This window comes from Psammomys obesus, unplaced genomic scaffold (assembly GCF_907164565.1).
Source record: "Psammomys obesus unplaced genomic scaffold, mPsaObe1.curated_primary_1811, whole genome shotgun sequence".
Lineage (NCBI taxonomy): Eukaryota > Metazoa > Chordata > Mammalia > Rodentia > Muridae > Psammomys > Psammomys obesus.
The window spans coordinates 7,320,326-7,343,817 of NW_026585643.1; the positions used below are offsets into that span (position 1 = coordinate 7,320,326).

At 39.2% G+C, this 23,492-nt stretch overlaps 1 protein-coding gene across 1 annotated transcript in view; it reads left to right on the forward strand.

Moving 5' to 3' along the window:
• The window catches only part of Kpna3 (karyopherin subunit alpha 3), a 67,850-nt gene that overhangs the window by 16,990 nt on the left and 27,368 nt on the right, over positions 1–23,492 (forward strand). Inside the window, exon 2 of the mRNA XM_055617417.1 lies at positions 11,699–11,743. Coding sequence (XP_055473392.1) covers positions 11,699–11,743 — 45 coding nt within the window. The remainder of the gene's footprint in view (positions 1–11,698; positions 11,744–23,492) is intronic.

Genomic DNA, 23,492 nt, shown 5'->3' on the forward strand with positions numbered 1-23,492 from the left:
CACTGTGTAGTCTAGGCTGGCCTGGAATTTACTGTGTAGACCAGAATAATCTCGAACTTTGAAGAGATTAACCTGTCTCCTAAGTGCTAGGATTAACGGCATGTGCCACCACACAGTGCCTCCAGCATTGTCAATGTAAGGTACAAGAGGTATGACGCTAAGACAGATTGTGATGCTGGCTGGTGTTAGTAAACCCAGCATCCTGCAAGTTGGATAAAGCATAGTATGTACAGTTACAGAAAGTACATTAACACTTATGACAAATAGATACATTACTGGTCTATAAATTTATTTTACTCATTGTGTCAAGCTGACATAAAAACTAGCCAGTATACTTTGTGAGGTCAACATCACAGTAGCTACCTTGGCAGTAGATGACAGAAATTTTTTTGTCCCTTTTATTATGGAGTGAGCATCAGATATGTGCTACGTTATTATGTGTTGCATTATTATATCATCAGAATATGATGCATTTTTTAAAATTTAGGTTTTATATCCTTTGCCTTTTGGTCTAATTACGTCTGGGGGCTAAACGTTTCAATTTTTACATAATCTCATTAGGACAAGCAGAGAACACAGGCTATACCAGGCTCATAAATCAAAAAAAATTAAACCTAAAAAATATAAAAAAATTAAAAAATATAAAAAAATTAAACCTAAAAAATATGCAGGCATTGAAACTGAAATAGATCAGGCAGGTGGGCTAAGAATTAAAAATAAAACCACTAAGACCAAATGCTTAATGGACAGAAGAAATGGGGTCTGAAATTGGAAATGTAAGTTGTAGAGGGGACAATAAACATCGATAACTACCTACTTTGTAAAAGTGCCATGTACTGTTACTAATGTTTAACACTTCTCAGAGACACTTTTTAGATAGTGTGATATCCCACTTTTGTTACTTACAGATAGGGCAGAATAGATGAGAGAAAAATGAGGAGTTCAATTGGAAATACCAAGGGATTTGTGGCCATTTCTGGGTGATGGTCTAGGAGGTCGTTTAGTTAGCTCAGTAGAAAACTATGGACCTAAATTTCTTAGGTTGTTGGACTTGTGGAGTACTCCAAAATATGTTTACATAAATAGCACTTTATATAAAGGAAGCTGCACTTGAAGGGATGATTCGAGTGTGGATTCAGAAGACCTGAGATCTTCTCTGTATTTATAAATCTGAAGAGCCCCCAAAGTAGATTCTTGGTTTAATGACATGCAGACTGTTAAAGGATAGAAGGTTTCTTTATGTAGTGATAGGAATGTCCTGAAATTTATTGTGGTGGCAATTCAACTCAGCAAAGTACTAACCAGCACTAAATTTAGGTATTTTAATGGATGATGTATATGGTATATGAATTATATTTCAAAGGAATTAAAGTTTTCATATTTTGACATTGATTAAACTCTATAGAGACAAATGTTTTCATTTATCAGAAAATTATCTAAATGTTTCCTAACACGGGTTGTTTATAAACTGCCTGGAAAACTTATGTATAACTGCACAATTCAGAAGTCATCAGGAAACATTCACATAGTCCATGATTATTGGGAGGTAGATGGTATGTAGATAATCTGGAGTGGATTTTTAGGGCCTATAGGCTTTAGACACAGTTTAGGGAAGAGCAACCTGGATGGATAGAGGAGAAAAACGAAAAGGGAAGAAAGTCAGGTGTGTGGTATTAATGAAAGTTAAGGAAATGAAAACTAATGAGTGAGTGATTTGAACACAGTTCTGCAGACATGCAACCCAAGTAAGGATTATAATCCTCATGCAAGGTTGCTGAAGATCTTAGCAAGAATAGTGCCAGTGGAATTTTGGGAATAGTGAAATAAAAGGCAGTGTAGGTATGGTTTTGTAAACAGTTTGACTAACAAGGACAGTAATCAGAAAATTGGAGAAAAATTATGTTTTTAATGAAAGAAATTGGGGTGTCCTTAGGATGATGGGGGATAAAGATGTCAAAGGAGAAGGGGTAACTGATAAGGCAACAAGAGAGGGTATTAGATTTGGAGGATTGCTCCCTCTGTTTTGGTAGGAGGAAAGAAAACAGGATGTTTGGGAAGGAGAATGGGGAGGAGATTTAGGGTGCCTGATAGGAAGTTAGTTGAAGTAATTGCCATATCTGTTTGCTCAAAATGAGGCTTTGAGGCTACAGAGATGGCCCATTGGTTAGGAGCACGTGCTGCTCTTGCAGAAGACCGTACACTCACACTGAGTGGCTTTTATAACTAGCTGTTTTAGGGATATCTAATGCCTTTGGCCTCCCCAGGCCCCTGTGCCCATCAATGAACCTGCCTCCCACACACATGTCACATGTACACACAATTAAAAATAAATCTTGAGAGAGTCATAGGGACCTAGGCTTCTGCTATGAAGGAGGAGGATAGAAGAAAGGAGCTTGAGAAAAGTGGCTTTTGTGCAAAATTGAATCAAGAAAGTCCGCAAAGATTTCCCAACAGTGAACGTTAGGACTTTAACTGAGGCTAAAGACCTAGAATTTGTAACACTTAATGGAAATGGAGTAATTTCTTTTTTAATTGAGGTACTTAGCAGCCCAGCTTTTGGAGTTAGAATGGAAATAATCCAGCACCAACTTTTTGCCATAGCAACAAGATAGAAGTACAGAATTACAGGTACTGATGTATGGAAACTGTAAAAAAGGCCGACAGGACACATCTGACAGACTGGGAGGAACTCAGTAAGGGAGTCAGGTAATCTTTACCTTTGTAGGCCAATCTGCCACATGGCTAATTAACAGGAAATTGACAACACCTTAAATATTATTTAGAGAAGTTCAGTGCTGCTTCTAAGGACAGGGACTTTACAAAGTCAACAGTGTTCAGTAGTATTTAGTAGAAAATTACCCATTTAATGTCATCTGTTGAACACACGAGTTTGCGAATGAAATACAAAATATGCAAAATTCATTGTCATTGGAATGACACTCTTTAGGTCATTTTTTTCTGTTACGTTTTTAAATAGCATCTTACTGTGGCCTCAGACTTCTAGCAGTCGCCCTGCCTTGGCTCTGCCTGGAATTACAGGTGGTTGCTTGGGTTTTGAGACAAGGTTTCACTCTGTAGTTCAGGCTGGCTTTGAACTTGTGATCCTTCCGGCTCTGCCTTCCTGAGTGCTGGATTAAAGGCTTGTACCACCATTCCCAGCCTGTAGCTGGTTTTTGAGGAAAAACATTGCCACAGATTCTTGAGTCATAATAAATTAAAATTTCAGGGGAAGAGTGGAAGTCTGTGTCTGGTCAGCCTCTTGAACAGGCTGTTTGAATAGTTGTTGAGGACACCAGTAATATAATCAGGATTTGATCAGAAAAGAAAACTAAGCTAAGCCACTTGACAGTACTTCGTGCATATAAGGGAGATGGTGTCAGAAATGAGAGTGAACACACGATGTTGGTAGATCGTGTTGAAGTGTGTGGGGATAGAAGACACAGTGGCCATGACAGGTGGAATGTTGGGAGCGTAAGTGGTGACCACTACAATAATCATAGCTAATATTTATTGGAAGCTTTCAGCATGCCACAGGCACTGCTTCTGGTATTAACTTTTGCTATAACCTGATTGATAGGTCTTAGGAACCTTATGAGCTACCTTCTTGGGAAAAGAAATGGAAGGGAAGGGGAAGAAAGGGGGGAGAGATGGAGAGAGACAGAGGGAGATACACCCCTGTAGCTTTCCCCAAATACTAAAGCTTATACATGTGGGAGATCAAGGGTTACTGACCCAGGCTGACTCCAGAGCAGATAATGTTATCCTAGGGCAGTGCATTAATGTGTTTGTCTAGTACATGTACACTTAGTCTGTTGAATAATTTGTTTGGTTTTTCTTAGTGGAAAACTTCAGTAGGATTTTGATGATCTGTAATTTGGTGATGACTATGTTACGTATTTTGTGTGTTAACCTGGAGCAGCAGTTATATGTGTGGTTCCTTAAATAGCAATAACAGCATCTTTACTTGAGATCATTTTTATTTTGCTTTTTAAATCCTTATTGTTTTTAAATTTCATGAACTTTATGATAAAAAACTTTCAAATAAAAACATTACACATGGAAAATTACCAGAACAAAGTCTATACCACTAAATGAACAGTTATAATAGACATTTGCAATGGGATCTGTGGAGCTTCACATTAAATTTTATACTTCCAGTATTGGATATATTTTATGTATTTATTTACTTTGTTTGATTTGTTTTGGGTACTAAGATATTTTTAAAAATAAAGGTTTTTTTTGTTTGTTTGTTTGTTTTTGTTTTTTTTATAGTGCCCCAGACTTGGTGCTTGAGAAACAGTCTGGATTGGAGCCAGTAGTCTGTTCTAATAATCCATAGGATTCTGGGATAGACTAAAGTGTAGCACAGGAAGGTAACACTGGAGAAGCGTATCAGTGGGGGTTGTTGTTGTTTGTTTGTTTGTTTAGGACTATACTCTGAATTGAATTATTTTTATTTTATTTTTTTTATTCCATTCACTTTGCATCTTTGTTTTAGCCCCATCCTTCCTCCCCTCTCATTCCCATCCTCCCTTCAGTCCCCCTCCCATTTTCCTCAGAAAAGTGGAGCTTCCTTTCCCATCCTGCCCAGCTCATCAAGTTGCATTAGGACTGAGCAAGTCCCCTGTGGCCTTAAGACAGTCCCTCCTGGGAGAAGTGATCAAAAAGCTGGCAAGTGAGTTGGTCTGATGCAGTCCCCACTTCCCTTACTAGAGGACCCATCCGAATTGAATTATAATGCCTGCCTACCACTGTTACTTTGTATTTTGATGCCTGTAGGTTGTTGTTACTGGGTAAAAGCATAAGTGGGTCACAATTCTTTATGCATTTGTTTTGGGGACCTTTTGGTACTGGGTGTTGAGCCAGGGCAATTGCATGTGCTAGGTAAGTGCTCTCTACCACTGAACTTTTCCAGCCTAGCCCGTAGCAAAGTGCTCAATGTAAAATCCATGGTGGTATGTTAGTAGTGCTAATTTTTTCCCTTTAAACACTTAAAAACCATTTGATACTTCATACACAAAAATGGGTAGCATAGACAAAATTCTTGAAGTATGCACCTTTAATCCCAGCACTTGGGGGGCAGAAGTAGCCAGATCTCTGTGAGTATGAAGACAGCCTATTTACAGAGTGAGTTCCAGGGCAGCCAAGGCTACCCAGAAAAACCCTGTCTTGATAGCTGGATGGATGGATGGATGGATGGATGGATGGATGGATGGATAGATAGATAGATAGATAGATAGATAGATAGAAAGAAAGAATAGATTTTAATGAATCCAATACCTAATTTCAAAACTAGAACCAATAAGCTAGTTGTATTTTCCTGTCTTGTCCTATAGCTACTCCCTTTCAAAGGTAAATACCCATCAGAGCAGAGGTTCTAGGTTATCTACAGGAATGGTCCTTGGTTTGTACATGGTAAGCAAGTGCTCTACCACTGAGCTGAAGCACTAGATGTCCTTTTAAAAATTAGCCATCCTGTGGGCAGCATCTCAGATGAACGTACATTTTTCAGATAGGTTTTATGGTCATTGTCTCCCTTCTTTGGAGAATTGATTATTTAACATATCTGTAATACTTTAATCGTGTCACTTGTCTTTTTATTACTAAGTGGTGGTAGCTGTCAAGATGCATTATCTCTTTTAGTTACAGGTCTCTTAAGATTTATTTGATATGCAAACCTCAATATAGGAGTGTGGGATGTAAATCTTTGGTGAGGTATATAATAGCAGATTCTGTTTGTGATATTAGAAATCACTAGTAATCATTGCCTGGACCCTTTAGTTTACTTAGTTGTGATGTCATTGGAATTCTGTCATTTCTTCTTTGTTACAATTCTGAATTTGAAGATAACATGTTCTTTTAGGAGGTTAATGCCTCATTGCATTATGGCTTTCATTGCTCTTCAGAGGTAGCTTTGTCATGAATATGCCGTGAAACATGAATGTCTGCTTGGTGGCAGTCTTTAATGGGCATCAGCACAATATAGCACAGAGCAATCGTTTCCTACCTGTGACTGCTGGAGAGGGCAGTTTTGTGTCCATATATAGTATACAAAGCCAAACTGAATCGGGAAATTAGTTTGGATGGGAGCTGTGCTCACAGGCAGAGAAGGAAGAGCTGGGTTAAAGTTTGCCCATCCTTTGGCTTTCTGTTGTACATGAACACTCAGCTTACTGGCTGGTGCTCACCGGAGTTGATTGCAGTTTCTCTCACGCAGTTCACCAGTGTGGATGCTGCTTTCCTTATACATGTACCTTGGCAGCTCAGTTAATACAAATGCACAGCCACCTGGGAAAAGGGGATTTGGTGCCCACTGCAGCACTGCAAACAGTTAGTGCTTTACCAGCTACCCGGCCACACCTCAATGACCAGATTTCATACCACAAGGATTGTAGATGAGATTAATTGGTAAGAGTTTGAAGTCTGTTTTTAAACAGTTTTCCTATACCGTGACAAAGTACCTCAGATAATGAACTTCCAGAAGCAAAGAGTTATTTAGCTTATGATTTCAGAGTTGAAGTTCATGGCCATTTGGGCCTGCGGCAACGTAGTATACCATAGTGAGGATATATGATGGAGGGAGACCTGTTCATTCATGGCAGCGAATAAGCAAAGAATTGTTACAGAGAGTAATAGTCATACTTTCCCCCACTAGACTTTGCTTGTTAAGACTTCTAACTTGCAGTAATATTACAGGCTGTGGTCCTTTGGGGAACACTTACCAAATCATGCCAATAGCCTGAAGCCCTTCAATCTCCCGACCTGTTACACACATTGTCGCTGGCTCAGAACATGTCCCACAGTATAGTTGTATCACAGTTTAAGCTGTGGAAGCTAATTGGTTTGTTGCCAAGCTTTGACTAATAGGGATAAAGCTGTCGTAAACATAGGAATATAGGTTTCTTGTGAAAATAAAGTTGATTCTACTAGAATGCTTAGAAGTTCGGTTTCTGGGTCCGGTGGTAGTTACATGTTTAATGTCAAAATGGTTTTGAATTATTGTTCTGTTTTATATTTCCCAACAATGTATGAAACTTCTTCATCTTGCCAACATCAGGAGTCCTCACAAGCTTTTCTGTCTGGCCACAGGACAGTCCCAGGGATTTTGATAGGAATTGTTTTATGAACTTATATATGAGTATGGGAAGAACTGACTTCTTCACCATGTTGAGGCTACTGATAATGTGAACATTAGATGCTTCTCTATATATATAATTTCACTGGATTCATTTTAAAATAAAGTTGCTATGTGTGTAAGCATATGAAAGAGCAGGGGAGGGGAGAGGGAATTGTGCACAGTTTGGGGGTCAGAAGACAAACTTGGCTTTTCTTAACATCATACATGTTAATTTTTTTGAGAAAGGTTCATGCCCGGTGTTTATGGCCCAACTTTGTCAGGCTTAGCATATAAACATCTACCTTTGGGTGCAGGAATGTGTTTTTATTGCCACTTAAAACGTATTTCTGTGAGTCTCCAGTAAGTTGTTACTTGTACAATCCTCGTTATGTAAATTTTTTTAAAGGTTAAAACTCTGCATCTTAAACTTCACTGTCTATATTTTTATTGCTAATGTGGAGGTGTATTTTTATATTTCTGTTTTTCTATTTTGTGACCTCATTGAGCTTAGTTAGATCCAGAAACTTTTGATAGGTTCTTTGGGCTTTTCTATATAGCTGCAAATAGAGACTGTTTTGGTTTTTTTCTGTTGTTGCATTCTGATTTATGTGTGTTTACTTCCTTTTCTTACCTTATCTTAATGCCAAAAAGTCCTGCATTATAATATTAAGAACTGTGAAAGTGAAATCTTTGTCTTGTTCTCAGTCTTAGGAGGAAAATATTCACACTTGTGCTCTCAGGTATGTTAAGAGCCTTTTTGCCTTGTGTTTGAAGTTTCCTTTTGCTATTTTTCTGAAGGATTTCATTATGAGTGGGGTTAGCAGTTTTGTTTTTTTAAGGCAGGGTTTTGATCTTAGCCGGGGCCGGCCTAGAACTCCCAGAGAGTAGTGTGCTTCTGACTCCATAGAATTGCTGGGATTGAAGGTGTGTGCCACTATGCTGACTGGGAATAGCATTTGTCAAATACTTGATCTTTTTGTTAATTTATGGTTCACAATGATTAGTTTTCAAATACAGAACCAGTCTTGGATTCTAGAATAAAGTTTATTTGGTCATAGTATATATGTATTGTTTTGTACAGTATGTCCCTGTATGCCTGCAGGAACTGTTCTAAGATCTTTACTGATGCCTGAAACCACGGATAGTATTATGCTTTGTATATAACTTACTTTACCCCTACATAGATGTACGGATGATTTGAGTTTAACTTCATATGAGCAATAAGCGATTAACAATAGCTAAAAACAATTATGGCAGTGTGGTATAATAACGTTTATGTGACTGGCCTCTTTTCCAACATCGCTAATACTGTCCTTATTCCTGTGGTGATGATCTGAGGCCGGTCCATTGCCTCCATGATGAGAGTGGGTGAGGTGAGGTGAGGGCAGCGAAGGCCATTGGGCGTTGGGATAGAGCATCGGGATACAGTACAGTGCCGCCGCAGCTAATGTGATGGCTAACATGGCGTTGAGTAACGGCCAGACCGGGATGATTTGTGTGATAGGCCTGAGGCGGCCTTGGATCATGCTGCTGCTGGGAATACATGGTGTAGATACATGCATTTGTGTAGGCAGGTGTGCTTATTGGCATAGGAGGAAGGGCCAGAGGAGGACTTAACATGCACTGCTCGGCACTGTCTGCTCGAAGCAGAGTCATCAAACCTGAAACTCCTCATTTCAGCTAGACTGGCTATTAAGTTGGCTGGGCCTAGCCTATCTCCACCTCCTAATGCGGGAGCTTCAACATGCCATGGCCATTTCCAGGGTGTATGTGTGTGTCTGTCTGTGTCGGGAGTGAGATCTGGGGTTTTAATTTCAAGGCCTCATGCTTATGCAGCCAACACTCGTACCCACTAACCCATCATCCTAGACCCATTTAATATTTTTAGACTGTAGTTGACAGTGGGTAACTAAATACTTGAAAAGTAAAACTCATGCTATGGAAGAACTACTATATATTGAATATTATTTGGTGATTTTTTTTTTTTTTTTTTTTGGCTAAGAGTTTTCACATCTATACCCATAGGAAATATTGGCTTGCAATATTCTTGAGCTCTGTTCCCTGCAACACTCATAGCCTCTCTTGGACAAGCTTTCCTTTGTAGATATCCTGTGTCTCTGACATTTCAGCATGTTGGAGTTGTCATGCAATTTAGGATTTACCTTCGGTTTATACAGTGGCCTTACAGATTCTCCCTGTACTGAATCTAACCCTGCCACACATTGCCTGCCCTCTTCTGAAATGTTGGCATAAGTCTTCATGACCCTTGAACCCTTGTCTTTTTCATGCCTGCAAAATTGGTTCCATATAGATTCTGCTACCAAGTACTGCTGTTGGAGGTGTAGCCAAGCCCTTCTTGGACCATGGTTGTCGTGGCGACAGGTCTTCAAAGCTAAACTCAGCAGTAGACTTCTTTAGGCAGCCATTTTTTGAGCAGAGAACTCTTACAGACATATTCTTGTTTTCCAGTCACTCTGCTTAGAAGTTAAATTTTTTCCAACAGATCTTCAGTTTTACAATGTGGAACCTTTGATGGATGGGATCTCTTCATTAAGGCACCATGGGTTTGTAGGTACCTTCAGAAACCAGAAGAGGGTGTGGCATTTCTTGGATCTAGAGTTAACAGGTGGTTGTGAGCATGCTAGAACTAAACTTCAACCTCTTGAAATTCAGCAAACACTCTGGACCCATGAGCCAACTCTTAAGGCTGAGAAAAAGTCATGTTTATTGTGTCAGTATAATGTACATTTCATCTTTATTGCCCTAATCTCCTGTGCACGTGTAGTATCTTGGTCTATCACTATAAATTTAACACCCCTTTCCTCATCAAATTCTTTTCCATTACTTCCGCTCTGTTTTCTTCTCATATTGTTGCTGTAAACCAGGCTAAAGGCAGTGAGCACCATTTATGAAATAGCCTGAATACAATGCTAGGATGTCTTGAAAATTTCTTCTCTAAACAGATGACTTCGATACCTTTGAATTTAGCCTCTCTAAAATTTCCAGATCACAGGCAGAATGTAGCCTTTTTATTTTTATTTTATTTGTTTTATTTTGCCAGACTGTAACATGAATAGCCCAGTTCCTGTAGAATCTTTGTTCCCCTATGGAACTTCATGAATACAGTGTCCATTGTCTATTTCTGTTGGCATTCTAGTTTCTAATTTCCCAGGCTTCTAACAGAATGGCTGATTGTTCTTTAGTGTTAATTTCTAAATTCTGTTACATTCCTCCTGCAGACTAATTCCAACAGCCTGTTTATACCATATGAATTGTTAAAGTAACAATGATCAAGTACCTCAAAGAAGTAGAAGTGGTCAGAATTTATTTTGAATCATGGATTGAGGAAAAGCATGGTAGCAGAAGCATGTGGCAGCTACTCATAAATGACAAAGATGTAATCAGAAAGCAAATTGTGTATTACTTTAAAATGTGAGTAGTTAAGAGATAGAATTCATTGGTTATAAGCCTCATCTGACTGACGTAAGCAACACTGTAGTTTACTTGAAGAATGAGGTAGCTTATGGATGAGGATATAGACATTGTTGATTCTGTATTCAAATTCTTCTTTGAGAATTTAGTGGTACCTTGTTGCTTAGGACCCAAAGTTATTACAGATGGTCATTTTGCTTTGTTACTTGCCAGGAGATAAGATAGGAGAAAGTGAGGCAATTTAGATTTCCTATACAAAATATGCAAAAGAGAGGATATAACTCTACACACACACACACACACACACACACACACACACACAACCACCACCACCAAAATAATAATAATAATAATAATAATAATAATAATAATAATAATAATAATAGTAGTAGTAGTAGTAAACAACAAAAAACCTGGTGCAAAAGCCACTGTCAGCTTTTTAGCTAATTATAGTTAATTATTTGAAAGGAATTGGTCAGGTAGATGCAGGGGTGTGTGCTTGTGATCTTAGCACTTGGAAGGAGGCTGAAGTAGGAGGAGTTTGAATTTAAGACCTGTGTAGTGATACCTTGTCTCAAAAACAAACAGTAATTATAAATACATGAGTCGGCTCTTAATTTTATATATCTATATTTATTTATTTATTTTTGGTTTTTTAAGACAGGGTTTCTCTGTGTAGCCTTGGCTGTCCTGGACTTGCTTTGTAGACCAGGCTGGCCTTGAACTCACAGAAATCTGCCAATCTCTGTCTCCCCAAGTGCTGGGATGACAGGGATGCAGCACCACACCTGTCTTAGTTTTAATTGTAGATTTAAGACTAAATTGGGGGGTCTGAAGAGATGGCTCAGTACTTAAGAAATTGGATCCAGGTTCAATTCCTAGCACTCAGACAGTAGCTCATACCCTTCTGTAACTCTAGTCCTAGGCAATCTAGTGCCTTTTTTTGACTTCCATGGGGACTGAATGCTTGTTGTACACAGAGATACATTCAGGCAAACATATATGTGATACACACACACACACACACACACACATAATGAAACCTCAAAAAGTTGTTAGAAAAGATTAAGTTGGTTCTAAAGAGACATCAGTTTGCATATTAGCAGTATTAATATCTTTATACTAAAGTTATTTTATTTTTCTTTTTAGACAATGCGAAGACACAGAAATGAAGTGACAGTTGAGCTCCGGAAGGTAAGGGGAATATTATTTAAGGAAACCATTATGACACTATTCTGGCTAGGGATGTGACACCTCACTCCTGTGATCTCAGCTCTTGGGAGGTAGAGACAGGAAGATTGAGTTCAGGGTCATCTATAGTCACTAGGTGAAAAATGACAAAGTATTAACCGTTATGCTGTAGTATGTTTGAGTGTAAGTGTTCAATGTTTTGTAAAGTGTTCAATACTTTGTAAATTGAGGTAAGCTTAAAGCTTGTTACCGGTATTTCCCACTTTGATATATTATATTAAACTTACCTGTTCCTGGTGACCAGGAAGTAAGTTAATAGAGAAGTTAAGGTCTTACTTTAAGAAACCACTAAAATGACTTGTTTGGCTAATCAGATTCGGTATTTATTTCAATTGGTTCTTTGACTTCTTAAAATACTTCTTTTAAAAAATATTCTATGCTGTGGGCCAGTGAGGTGGCTCAGCAAGTAAAGGCACTTCCACAAGTTTGACAACCTTAGTTTGATTCCCAGAACCCATATGTGGAAAGAGAGAACTAGCTCCCACAGCTTGTTTGACCTCTACACATAGTACCTGAGCACTATGGCATGTACACATACCCTCTACTCACAAATACAATACTTGAAGTGGGTGTGGTAGTTCATGGCTGTGATTCCAGTACTGAGAAGTTCGAGACAGAATTGCCATAAGTTCAATACTAGCCTGAGTTTGTGGGACACCTGTCTCAGAAAACCCCCAAACAGAAGAAAACAACTGTCTTATTGAGTGTTCTATGCTGTGAAGGGACACCATGATGATGAAAACTCTTCAAAGAGAAAGCATTTAATTGGAGCTGGCTTGCAGTTCAGAGAGTCATCAAGGGAGGAAGCATGCACACAAGCAGATAAGCTGCAGAACGCAACAGTTCTACATCCAGTCTGGAAGCAGCGGGTAGAAGAGAGAGCCAGTAGGCCGGGCTTGGGCTTTTCAAACCACAAAGACCACCCCCAGTGAGACATTTCTTCCACTGAAGCCACACCTACTCCAAGTAGGCCACAAGTCCTAATCCTTTCAAACAGTTGCCACTCTCTAAGCATTCACATGTATGAGCCTACAGAGGACATTCAGACCACAACAACCTTGCCTGGTACTTTCTCTACATTTGCAAGATAGACAAGAAAAATCATAAGATATTGGTTAGTTTGGGCATGGCATGTTACAAAGCATGTTACTCCTGATTAAATGACATTAGGAATGAGAGGAATTACCACATTTTGATAAAGAACACCACAACTTTCATACTTAATGGTGACACACTGAAAGTTTTCTCCTAAGATTTGGAGGTAAGTCAAGAGGATCCATTCTTTGTTGTTCATTTTTATACTGTTGGAAATTATAGTCCATGCCAGAAGAGAAGGAAGGAAGGAAGGGATACCTTGTTTGTGACAAGCTTGTGACGCTTCTGGGACTGAGAATGTAGATCAGTTGGAAGTGGAGTGCTTAGTAGCATGTGAAAAGCCTCTTATTCTATCCCAGCACCACGTTAACCAGTCATCCTAGCACCTACACACAGGAGGATCAGGGATTCAAAGCCTTTCTCTGCTACATAACGGGTTTAAGGTCCAGCCTGGGAATAGATGAGACCATATCTTTAAAAATAACAACAATAATAATAATATTAGAAGGTCTAGACATCTAGTCTGTAAATGGATTTAGTAAGCATGAAAGTTTAGTTCATAAAAATCATAGCATGATAACAACATGCAGAAGCAAAATTAAAAACAATTATTTGTAGTTACCCTGCAAGATGGCATAGTGAGTAAAGGCATTTGTTGGCAAGTCTGATGGCTCAGGTGTTTTCTTCAGAACACACATGGTAGAAAGAGAAAACCAACTCCTATGAATTTTCTTTTGACCTCCACACATGTACTGGAGTACACACACATAAATACAAAATAAAAACATTTCTAAGATCTGTATACTGAAAACTATGAAATGTTAATGATAGTAGCATTTCAGTTACTAATACAGTTAAATATACTATATTTATAGATGGGGAAACCTCAATATAGTAAAGATGCTATCGCATATTGATCTATTGGTTTAATACATTTTCTATTTAAAAATCTTAGCAAGAACTTTTGAAGACATAAAAGCTTATTTTAAAATATAGTCTACGATAGCCAAAAAGAAAAAGAAAACAAGGAAATGCTTTGCTCAGTGTAGAACCTTAGGGTATATAGTGGTAAAAACTTAGAAATAGACCCAAATTCAGAAGCAGGGCCCTAACAAATTGCTTGCTTGCTTATTTACGGTTTTATTTGTTTTTGTGAATTGAACCTATGTAGCACATGTTAAGCCTCTACCACCAAGCTGTAGCCTTACTCCCCAGCTGATTTTTGGTAACAGTACAAAACCATTTCATTGGAAGAAGGATACCCTTTTTATTAAGAGGCATCAAACAGTTTAACATCCATACAGTACCTCAGGAAGCTGGAAAGATGGCTTAGTGGTTAAGAGCACTGGCTGCTCTTCCAGAGGGTCTTGAGTCCCAGCACCCACAAGGTGGCTCACAACCATCTGTAACTCCAGTCTAAGAGTATCTGATGCCCTCTTCTGGTCTCTGTGGGAACCAGACACATAACACAGATGTGCATGCAAGCAAAACATCTATACACATAATAATACATTAAAAAAAAAGAGTATCTGAATCCAGACTTCATGCTATATGCAAAAAAAAATACTCATATAATAGATTTAAACATGAAATACAAAAGCATTAAACTTGTAGGAAAAAAAAGAAAAACATGAAGAAAATGTTCAGAGTTTAGGACCAGACCTATACTTAAGAATGAGCTACAAAACCATAATCTATAAAGAAAGGAGCTGTGGTTGAGTATCTATGGCCTTCCTATCCACACCTTCTCCTAACCCAACAGATTAACCTATTTCTTCCATCCAGTACCCCAGCCTCTTCCTTTATCCAGCCAGAACTACCATTTCCTTTTCCAGGATCCAGCCAGGTGAGTCTAGCTGAACTCCCTGGTCAGTCTGGCCTCACCTGCCTATGCCACACTGATCTCTAGGCTTCTTCTAGGATCCTCCCACCTATTCCCCAACCCATAGGCTCTTTCAACACCACATCCAACTTTGCAACCTACACTGTATGCATGGACCAGGGCACGTCTTATACACCAGCCCAGTCCCCTCATTTTGTCTAATTTGATTTTACCCAAGTCATTTCCAACCTCTAGGCCCATCCTGCCCACACATCCTCTTTTCTGCCCCAACATTTTCTGTCCAAATTAGATTCAGAACTAACAAAAAAGTTCACATGCTCATTGTAAAAATATCAACATGGCAGATCAAGCCATCTTTTCTTCAAAAGTTACCAGTCCCATAGAAATGTTTGCCAATGAGAATTACCTAGATGAAGCCAGGATATAGATTTTAAAGAATGATCAGAAACTTTATCAGAAAGTTCGAGCAGTTTAACAAAGATTCAAAGAAACAGCTCAATAAAATTAAGGAGAAAAACTTCAGGAAAATAAATGCTTGAGTGATGCTCACGGAAGCACAAATACAATCCTTATGGAAATGACAAAGACAGTCCAAGACTGGAGGATGCAATATTCAATAAGGAGATCAAAATATTAAAGAGTACTCAAGCTGAGATGACAGTGGAATTGAAAAACTTAATAACTCAACTAGGAAACTCAAGGAAAGCCTAAAAGTACAATGACTCAAGCAGAAGAAAGAATCAGGACTTGTAGAAGATAGGATATCAGGAATGGTAGATAAAGTAGAGGATCTAAATCAAGTAAGGAATTAAAAAAATTTAGAAGAACCAAAGGAAATATTGGGACAATCAGGAAATGTAGGAAAAAGTAAGTCTTTGAATCAGAGTTGTAGTTGAGGGAGAAGAATCAATTCAAAATTTATGATATAGACTACAACTTCAACAAAATCATGGACGAAAACTTGCCCAAACTGAGGAAAGATACATCCATACAGACACAATAAGCACACAGAACCCCAACTAGACAAGATCAGTAATGAAAATCACTGTGGCATATTATATTTAAAACACTACATACACAGAACAAAGAAAGTATATTGAAAGCTAAAAGAGAAAAACATAACACAAGTCACACATAAAGAAAAACCCATCAGGATAACAGCTGGTTTCTCAGCAGAAACTTTGAAAACCAGAAGAGCCTGGAGCTCTTTCCAGTCCTAAAAGACTGTGTTGACCATCCAGACTAATATAGCCAGCGAAACTATCTGCCATAAGTTGAAGGAAAAAGAAAATTCTTTTATGATATAAAAATCCTAAAAAGATTTGAACATACAGGAAACAATACTAGGGGTGAAGAGAGGAACACAGCAGAGAGACTGGAAAGATACAAAACCATATTATTTAAACAAAAAGTACTACTGAGAACAGGAAAAACACCAAAAATCAACAATACAATGACCATAATTAACATACATATTGTAGTGATAACTTTTACATATCAATGGCCTCAGTTCCCCTTTTTTAAAAGACACAGGTGCTCCCTGAAGCCAAACAACAAGGAAGACCCTAGGGAAGATGCTTAATCCTCATTCAGAAGGGCAAACAGGGTAGACATCCGAAGTAGGAGAGGACAGGAGCCTTCCACAGAGGACAGCTGAAAGACTCTACCCACTTGGGTATCAGAGATACTGGCCAAACTTTGGGCAGAGTGCCAGAATCCTTATGGAAGAACAGGGAGATAGAAGGGCCTGGAGGGGACAGGAGCTCCGCAAGGAGAACAGAACCAAAATACCTGGGCCCAGGGGGTCCTGTAGAGACTGATACCCCAACTAAGGGCCATGCATGGAGAGGATCTAGACCTCCTTTTCAAAGGAAGCCTAGTAGGTTCCCTGGTAAGGGGTAGAGAGGGGCTGTCTCTGACATGAACTCAGTGGCACTCTCTGATCACCTCCCACTGGGGGTGGCAGCCTTGCCAGGCCACAGAGAAGGAGTATGCAGCTGGCCTTGATGAGACCTGATAAGCTAGGGTCAGATAGAAGGGGAAGAGGTCCTCCCTTATCAGGAGACTGGGGAAAGGACACAGGGGAGGGGAGAGAGGGCGGGTGGGACTGGGAGGAGACAAGGGAGAGGGCTGCAGAAGGAATACAAAATGAATAAATTATAATAAATAAATATATAAATAAAATTAAATAAAAAAAAAAGACAGGCTGAATAAATGGATAAAGAAACAAAATCCCATCCATCTGTTGTTACACATCTTAGCCTTAAAGGTAGGCATAGCCTTACATTAAAAGGATAGACAACAGTACCAATCAGATGGGACCATTTAGCAGGCAGATGTCTGTGTCCTAATGACTAACAAAATAGATTTCAAGTTAAAACTAATCAGAAGAGATAAAGAAGTCACCTACTGGATTTACAGGCGTAATTTAACATCATTAATAGTGATGTTGTCAATAGGTGATTTTGGTACCCCACTTTTTTCCATAGACGGATCATCTGGACAGAATAAATAGAGAAACATCAGAATTAATTGACACTGTTCTGCCCAGTTCAGGAACCTCAAAAGACCAGGAATGAACAGACTCCGCTGTAAATACATGAGGTTCTTTTTATTGTAAATTACAAGCTGCAGCTTGGGTCCACACACTTCACACTCCCATCGCCGAAGCAGTGGGAGCCGAGAGTGCCGTGCCCAGGTTCGTTGGATGATTTAAAGATTCTGGTTCATCCCAGCATGCCCAAGGCAGGGGCAATTCCTGCCTGGCAAGCACCTATTGGTCAAAATGCTACATTTTGAATTGATTGGCTATAGGAAGGTTCCCAGACCATTAATGATCTGGTGTTCCTCCCTAGGGGGGTGGGCCAGTTTCCTAGCAACTGTCTCTCTAGTGGGTGGGGAAAGAATGCAGTGAGGTGGCCCTTCCCCTCAGGGCATTACTGTACTTCTTTACCTACCTAGATCAGGCCTTAATTAATAATAGCTGCTAATTTTTAATCTTTTGGTCTCTCATTTTCCCCTTTCTCATGATCATTTGAAGCCCCAATCTTGGGTCTTCCAGATATGACCCCTGCTATCCTATAGATTTACCTTTTTATAATGGGATCTGAGTACCATTAGTGTATTGCTCTCACACATTTCTTTATGAGAGCTGTTAAGCAGTTGAAAATACAAGGCCCAAAGATAAAAATCAAAATGAGTAGGGGTCCCTTCAGGGTGGATATAGGGGTAGTAAGCCAAAGAGAACTATTATCCTTTTTTTCTAGTGTCTCTCTAGGCTTTTGGCCCAGTTGCTGCAATATTAGTTTCCATTTCAACTAAGCAGATACCCAAGATAATAGCTAATGCCAGGGAGCCAGCCCCTTTTGACTTAGCATTTCAGCCTGCTTGGTGGGATTTGGGCCAAGATCCATCTTCTGGAGCTTCTTCAGTGCTGATCATTGGACCGAGGCTGAAATGCCAGTCAAAGGCTGGGCAATGGGGCAGTCACAAGCACCTGGTTAGTTGATCCACCCGAAGAGACAGGGAGCAATCATGTCAGTTTCCAGGAAGTCCAGATTTCAGCTTGCAGTCCATGGCTGATCCCAGAACAGAGTCAAACAGGTGAAAATCTGCTGAGACAAATTCAGACTGGAGACAGAAGTTAAAATTTGTAAACCTTATAAACACATAGGCACACATACACATTTTAAACAAGTTTCATGAGGCCTTTCAGAACAGAAAACAGAAGGTAGATACAAACAAATACTGCACAGAGACATGGAGACAAAAAAACACCAGCTGGCCAGATTTCCCGGGACCAAAACTGACTCTTTTGGGGCAGGCCGAACATACTGATTCCTCCTGCATTGGGTGCAGGAGGCATGGGTCCTGGTGCCCCAGGAGACACCAAGTGGTGCTCACTGGGACCAGGCAGTCTGGGCCTGTGAGAGCAGGCCTTCCGGAGCTGAGAAATTACCCACCAAAATACTGAAAATACTGATGAAGCTAGGGGCGTCCCCCTGAACTTCAGCAGCTGTGACCACCAGTGTGACCACCTTGATCATGTCTTGCTACCCAGATATTGACATCCCGAGCTCTGAGGAATTTTCAGAATAGAGAACAGAAAGTACTGCACATACAGACATTACACAGAGACATTTAGACACTTATGGCCGGCATAAAACCCTCCAGGTCAGGTTCCTGGAGTCTTGGTATCCCAAACGAGCCCCCAAAATGTTCTGCTCAGGTCATGAATCTTTTGGTCTCCCAACACCATACATTAAGTGGACTTAATACAGAGAAACCTACACAAAAACCAAAAATACACATTCTACTCAAATGGTTTTCAGAATAGACCACATCCTGGAAGTATTTTCAATCTTTTTGAATTAATAAAAAAAATTGTTCATGTTCCAGAATGTGGTCTGTTCTAGAAATACGTAGCAAACAAATCTCTAACAAAGGCACAAACTTATGGATATTAAGATGCTCATTGAATGATGAATAGGTGAATGAAGAAATGAAAAAAGAATTTTTTGTAGCTAAATGAAAAAGTAAACACAACACAATCTCAGGGTCACACTGAAAGTAGTCTTATATAGACAGTTTATAGTTCTAAGTTTCAGTATTAGTTTCAGTATTAAGAAATTAGAGCCAGGTGTTGTGACATATTCCTGTAATTCCAGCACTCAGGGAAGCAGAGGCAGGCGGATATCTGTGAATTCAAGGCCAGACTATTCTTCAAAGTGAGTCCAGGACAACCAAGGCTACACAAAGAAACCCTGTCTGGAAAAACAAAACAAACAAAAAAGAAATCGGAAAAAACACAAATAAATGACTTAATGATGCAGGTCACAAATGTGGAAAAACAAGAACAAACCAAATCCAAAACCAGTCTAAAAATTAGAGCAGAAATTAATACATGTAATAGAAACAAAGAATCAACAAATCTAAGAGCTGATCCTTTGAAAAGATAATAAGATTGACAGACCCTTGCCTTAACTAACCAAAAGTAATAGAGGACCCAGATTAACAGAATCAGAAAGGAACAAGGAAGCAATACAACAGACACCAAAGAAATTCAGAATATTATAAGGGAATACTTTAAAAACTTATATTTCATTAAATTAGAAAACCTAAAAGACATGGTTAAATCTCAAGACTCAGCCAAACCACTGAAATTAAGCCAAGAAGTCAGCAACCTATACAGACCCATAACAGATGAGGAGTAATAATATAAAGCCAGTTTAAAACAAAAAAAACAAACAACAACAAAAAAAAACAAAAAAAACACAAAAACCAACAAACAAAAAAAAAAAACAGTCCAGGGCCAGATGGAGTCACAAGAGAATGCTACGACATTTGCAGTGAGTATCTGCAGCCAGTGTTAAGCTATTCAAAAGACTAGAAACAGAAGGAGTACTCTCAAACTCCTTCTCAGAAGCCAGTATCGCTCTAACACCCAAACCAGGCAGAACAAGAAAAGACAACTACAGATCAATAGCCCTGATCTCCATAGATGTAAAAATAATGAACGAAGCTTTTTCTTTTCATTCCCGGGGAACTCTTCAGATACCCATACCCAACCCTTCATTACCCCATGCCTTTGTGTTAACCCCCAATACCCAAAGGCTTTCTCTGTCTGGGAATCTGCTGGGCGCAGTAGCCTAGGAATCAAGTAGGCAGTCTTTGTTCTCCTTCCTATTCTCTCTTTCCAGCTCTCTAGTCTCATCCCCAGCCCTGTAGCAAACCACTTAAGGGTCCTATGATCCTTCTTTTGCCTCCATTTCCTCGGAACTCTATAGAACTTAGTAGTGGACTCAGCCTTCCTCTCTTACCTCATCCCTTTGTGTCAGCCAGCATGTCTGGAGGCACTCTCTACTATGATGGTCTGTACATCAGGTAGGTGATCTGTACTCTTCTTCCTGTCCTCCATTCAAAAAATTTCAATCTCACCCCCAGCCCTATAGGAGACAGCATATAAGGGTTATTCTTCCCTTTCTGACCCCACTCCTAGAGATCTCCAACAAACCTCATAGCAGAACCAGCTGTCCTCCCTGTGGACCCTTTCAGATCCCTTCCCTACTTCTATCTCATCTTCATTGCTTTCTTTTAGCCCCTGATACCTAGAAGCATGTTCTACCCAGGACACCCATTGGCTACACCTGGCAGGGACTTGTATTCTTTTCCAGGAAACCCATAGCTACCACATGATCCTAAGATCTAGAGAGGGAACTGATAATGGAACACCCACCCAACAAAGACAAGACCAGATAGATACAAATACCTAGAATCATAGTCATCCAGAACTCAAGATGCCTAGACACCAGTGCAGAAACTCACACATTAATGGCCAAGACAATATGCTACCACCAGAACCCAGTAACCCTATTACATTGGGCCCTGAGAAATGCAATATAGCCGAAGCACAAAACTAGGGCTTCAAAATAGCAATTTATGGACATGTTCAAGGATGTTAAAGCAGATATTAATAAATTCTTCAGTGAACTCTGAAAGCACAGTGAAATGAAATAATGGAATCAATTCAAGGCATGAAAGTACAAATGAGGAACAATAAAGAAAACCAAAACTGGGATAAAACTAGCAATGTAAAATTTAGGAAGTCAAACAAACAAACAAAAAAAAAAATCTCACAGTTAAGTCTTAAAAGAGTACAAGAAAATTGAAGAGAGAATAGAATTTCAGGCGTTGGAGATAGAAGGATTGGATACCTCAGTTGAAGAAATTGTTAAATGTTTTTACATCCAGAAAATCTGGGGCATTATAAACAGATCAAATCTACAAATAATAGGAATAAAAGATGGAAAAGGAACCCAGGTGAAAAGCACATAAAATATTTTCAACAAAATAATAGAGAAATTTTTTCTAAAACAAAGCAGGTCCCTGTCAAGTTAACAGAAGGATGTAGCACAACAAATAGAATGGTCCAGAAAAAGAATTCCACATGATATAATTATTAAAATACCAAACATACAGAACAAAGAAAAAAAAATACTAAAATCGGCAAGGGGAAAGGACTAAGTAACATACAAAGGCAAAGCCGTTACAGTAACACTTAACTTCTCAATGGAGACTCTAAAAGCCAGATGCTTTTAGAAGGGTATTCTACAAACTCTTAAGATACCATAGATGCCTGCCCAGACTCCTATGTGTGTATAGCATGCAGTCGTAAGTGAAACGCTACTACAGCTAAGATCACACTGACCCTCACACAGTGACCAAAGGACCACTCACCTAGACGATATCTAAAAAGGAGTAATAGAGCCAAATGATATCATAAATCAAATGGACGTAGCAGGTGTTTACAGAACATTTCATCCAGATACTAAGGAGTATAGCTTTTCAGTGGCTCATGGACCTTTCTCCAACATTTACCACATGCTTAAGACACAAATCAAGTTTCAAAAAAAAAAAAAAAAAAAAAAAAAAAAACAACCTGAATAACATTTTTACATCCTGTCTGACCACCAAGGTTTAAAGGTGGATATTAACAACAGAAACATTAAAACTGGATCAAGACAGAAATTATTAAAAAAAAAAAAAAAAAAAAAAACAACAAACTTTAGAATTGAATGAAAAAGAAAACATTCCTGAACCAAAAGTAATAGATGGCAAGAAATAAACTCAGAGCTGAAATCAATAAAAAAGAAACAAAAACCTTGCAAAAAAAAAAAAAATCAATGAAGAATTGACTTTTTGAGAAAATTAGAGCTGAAAAGGAAGAAAAACAAAACAAAAAAAAAAAACAAAGGAAATACAGAGTTATGATATACTTAAAAGAACGTATTCCGCAGTTAGAAAACCTAAAAGATATGGATACAAATTTTCGTGCATAGCACCTACCAAAGTCAAATCCAGCTCAGATAAGCAACTTTGACTTAAAAGCCCTCGTGAAATAGCAGAAATTAAAGTCTCCTAACCAAAACAAGCCCAGGGCCAGATGAGTGCAGAATTCTACCAGATATTTCAAAGAATAATTAGCACCAATACTCCTAATTATTCCACAATATAGGAAAAAGAAGGAGCATTTGCCTTTTGTTTGTTTTTACCTAAACTCTTGGCCATCCTGAGCAGGTGGGGAGGTGTCCAGGAAACCCACAACTCCAAGGCTTGGGAAGGTATCCTAGCTCTGGGGTGGGGCAGTGTCTCAAAGGAAGGGTATCCTTAGACATGGGAGCCCAGGAACCACCCAGCTCTGAGAGGACTCATTAGCAGAGATGTTGCAGCTCCCAGGGGAGGGCATCCCCAACACCTGGGGAGCTTAGGAGCCTCAACTCCTTTTTTCCTTCTTCTCTTCTGGACTTCTTCCAAGTCACACCAGGCAGTAAATCTCTTAAAAGAGGTTTATTGGAGGGATGAATCCAGGGGAGGAGGAAAGAATCCAGGAGTGGCTGCCTCTGCTCCCAGGAGAAGACAGCAGTGAACGGAGCAAACAGTTTTTAATAGGATTTTTAGGGGTGGAGCTTTCTAGGGCAGAAATTATCAGATTGAGGATTGGTGGGATTTCAAGTCCTGAGTTTGAGGGAAGTTGAGGGATTGGTGGGTTTTTGTTCAGCCTTTTCACCTAAAATTAGCATAAATCTGGGAAGAGTCCTACTGAGGTGCTAGAAATTTCTGTTGACTGTTAAGAGTCTGGAATTGCCAGTTTGACAGTTAGAGAGGTTTGGGGGAGAGGCCGGTTAACTAACTCATGCTTCAAGGGCTTTACAGTCTTGAACTCTCAGCTAAACAAAACCACTTTCCTTAACTAAA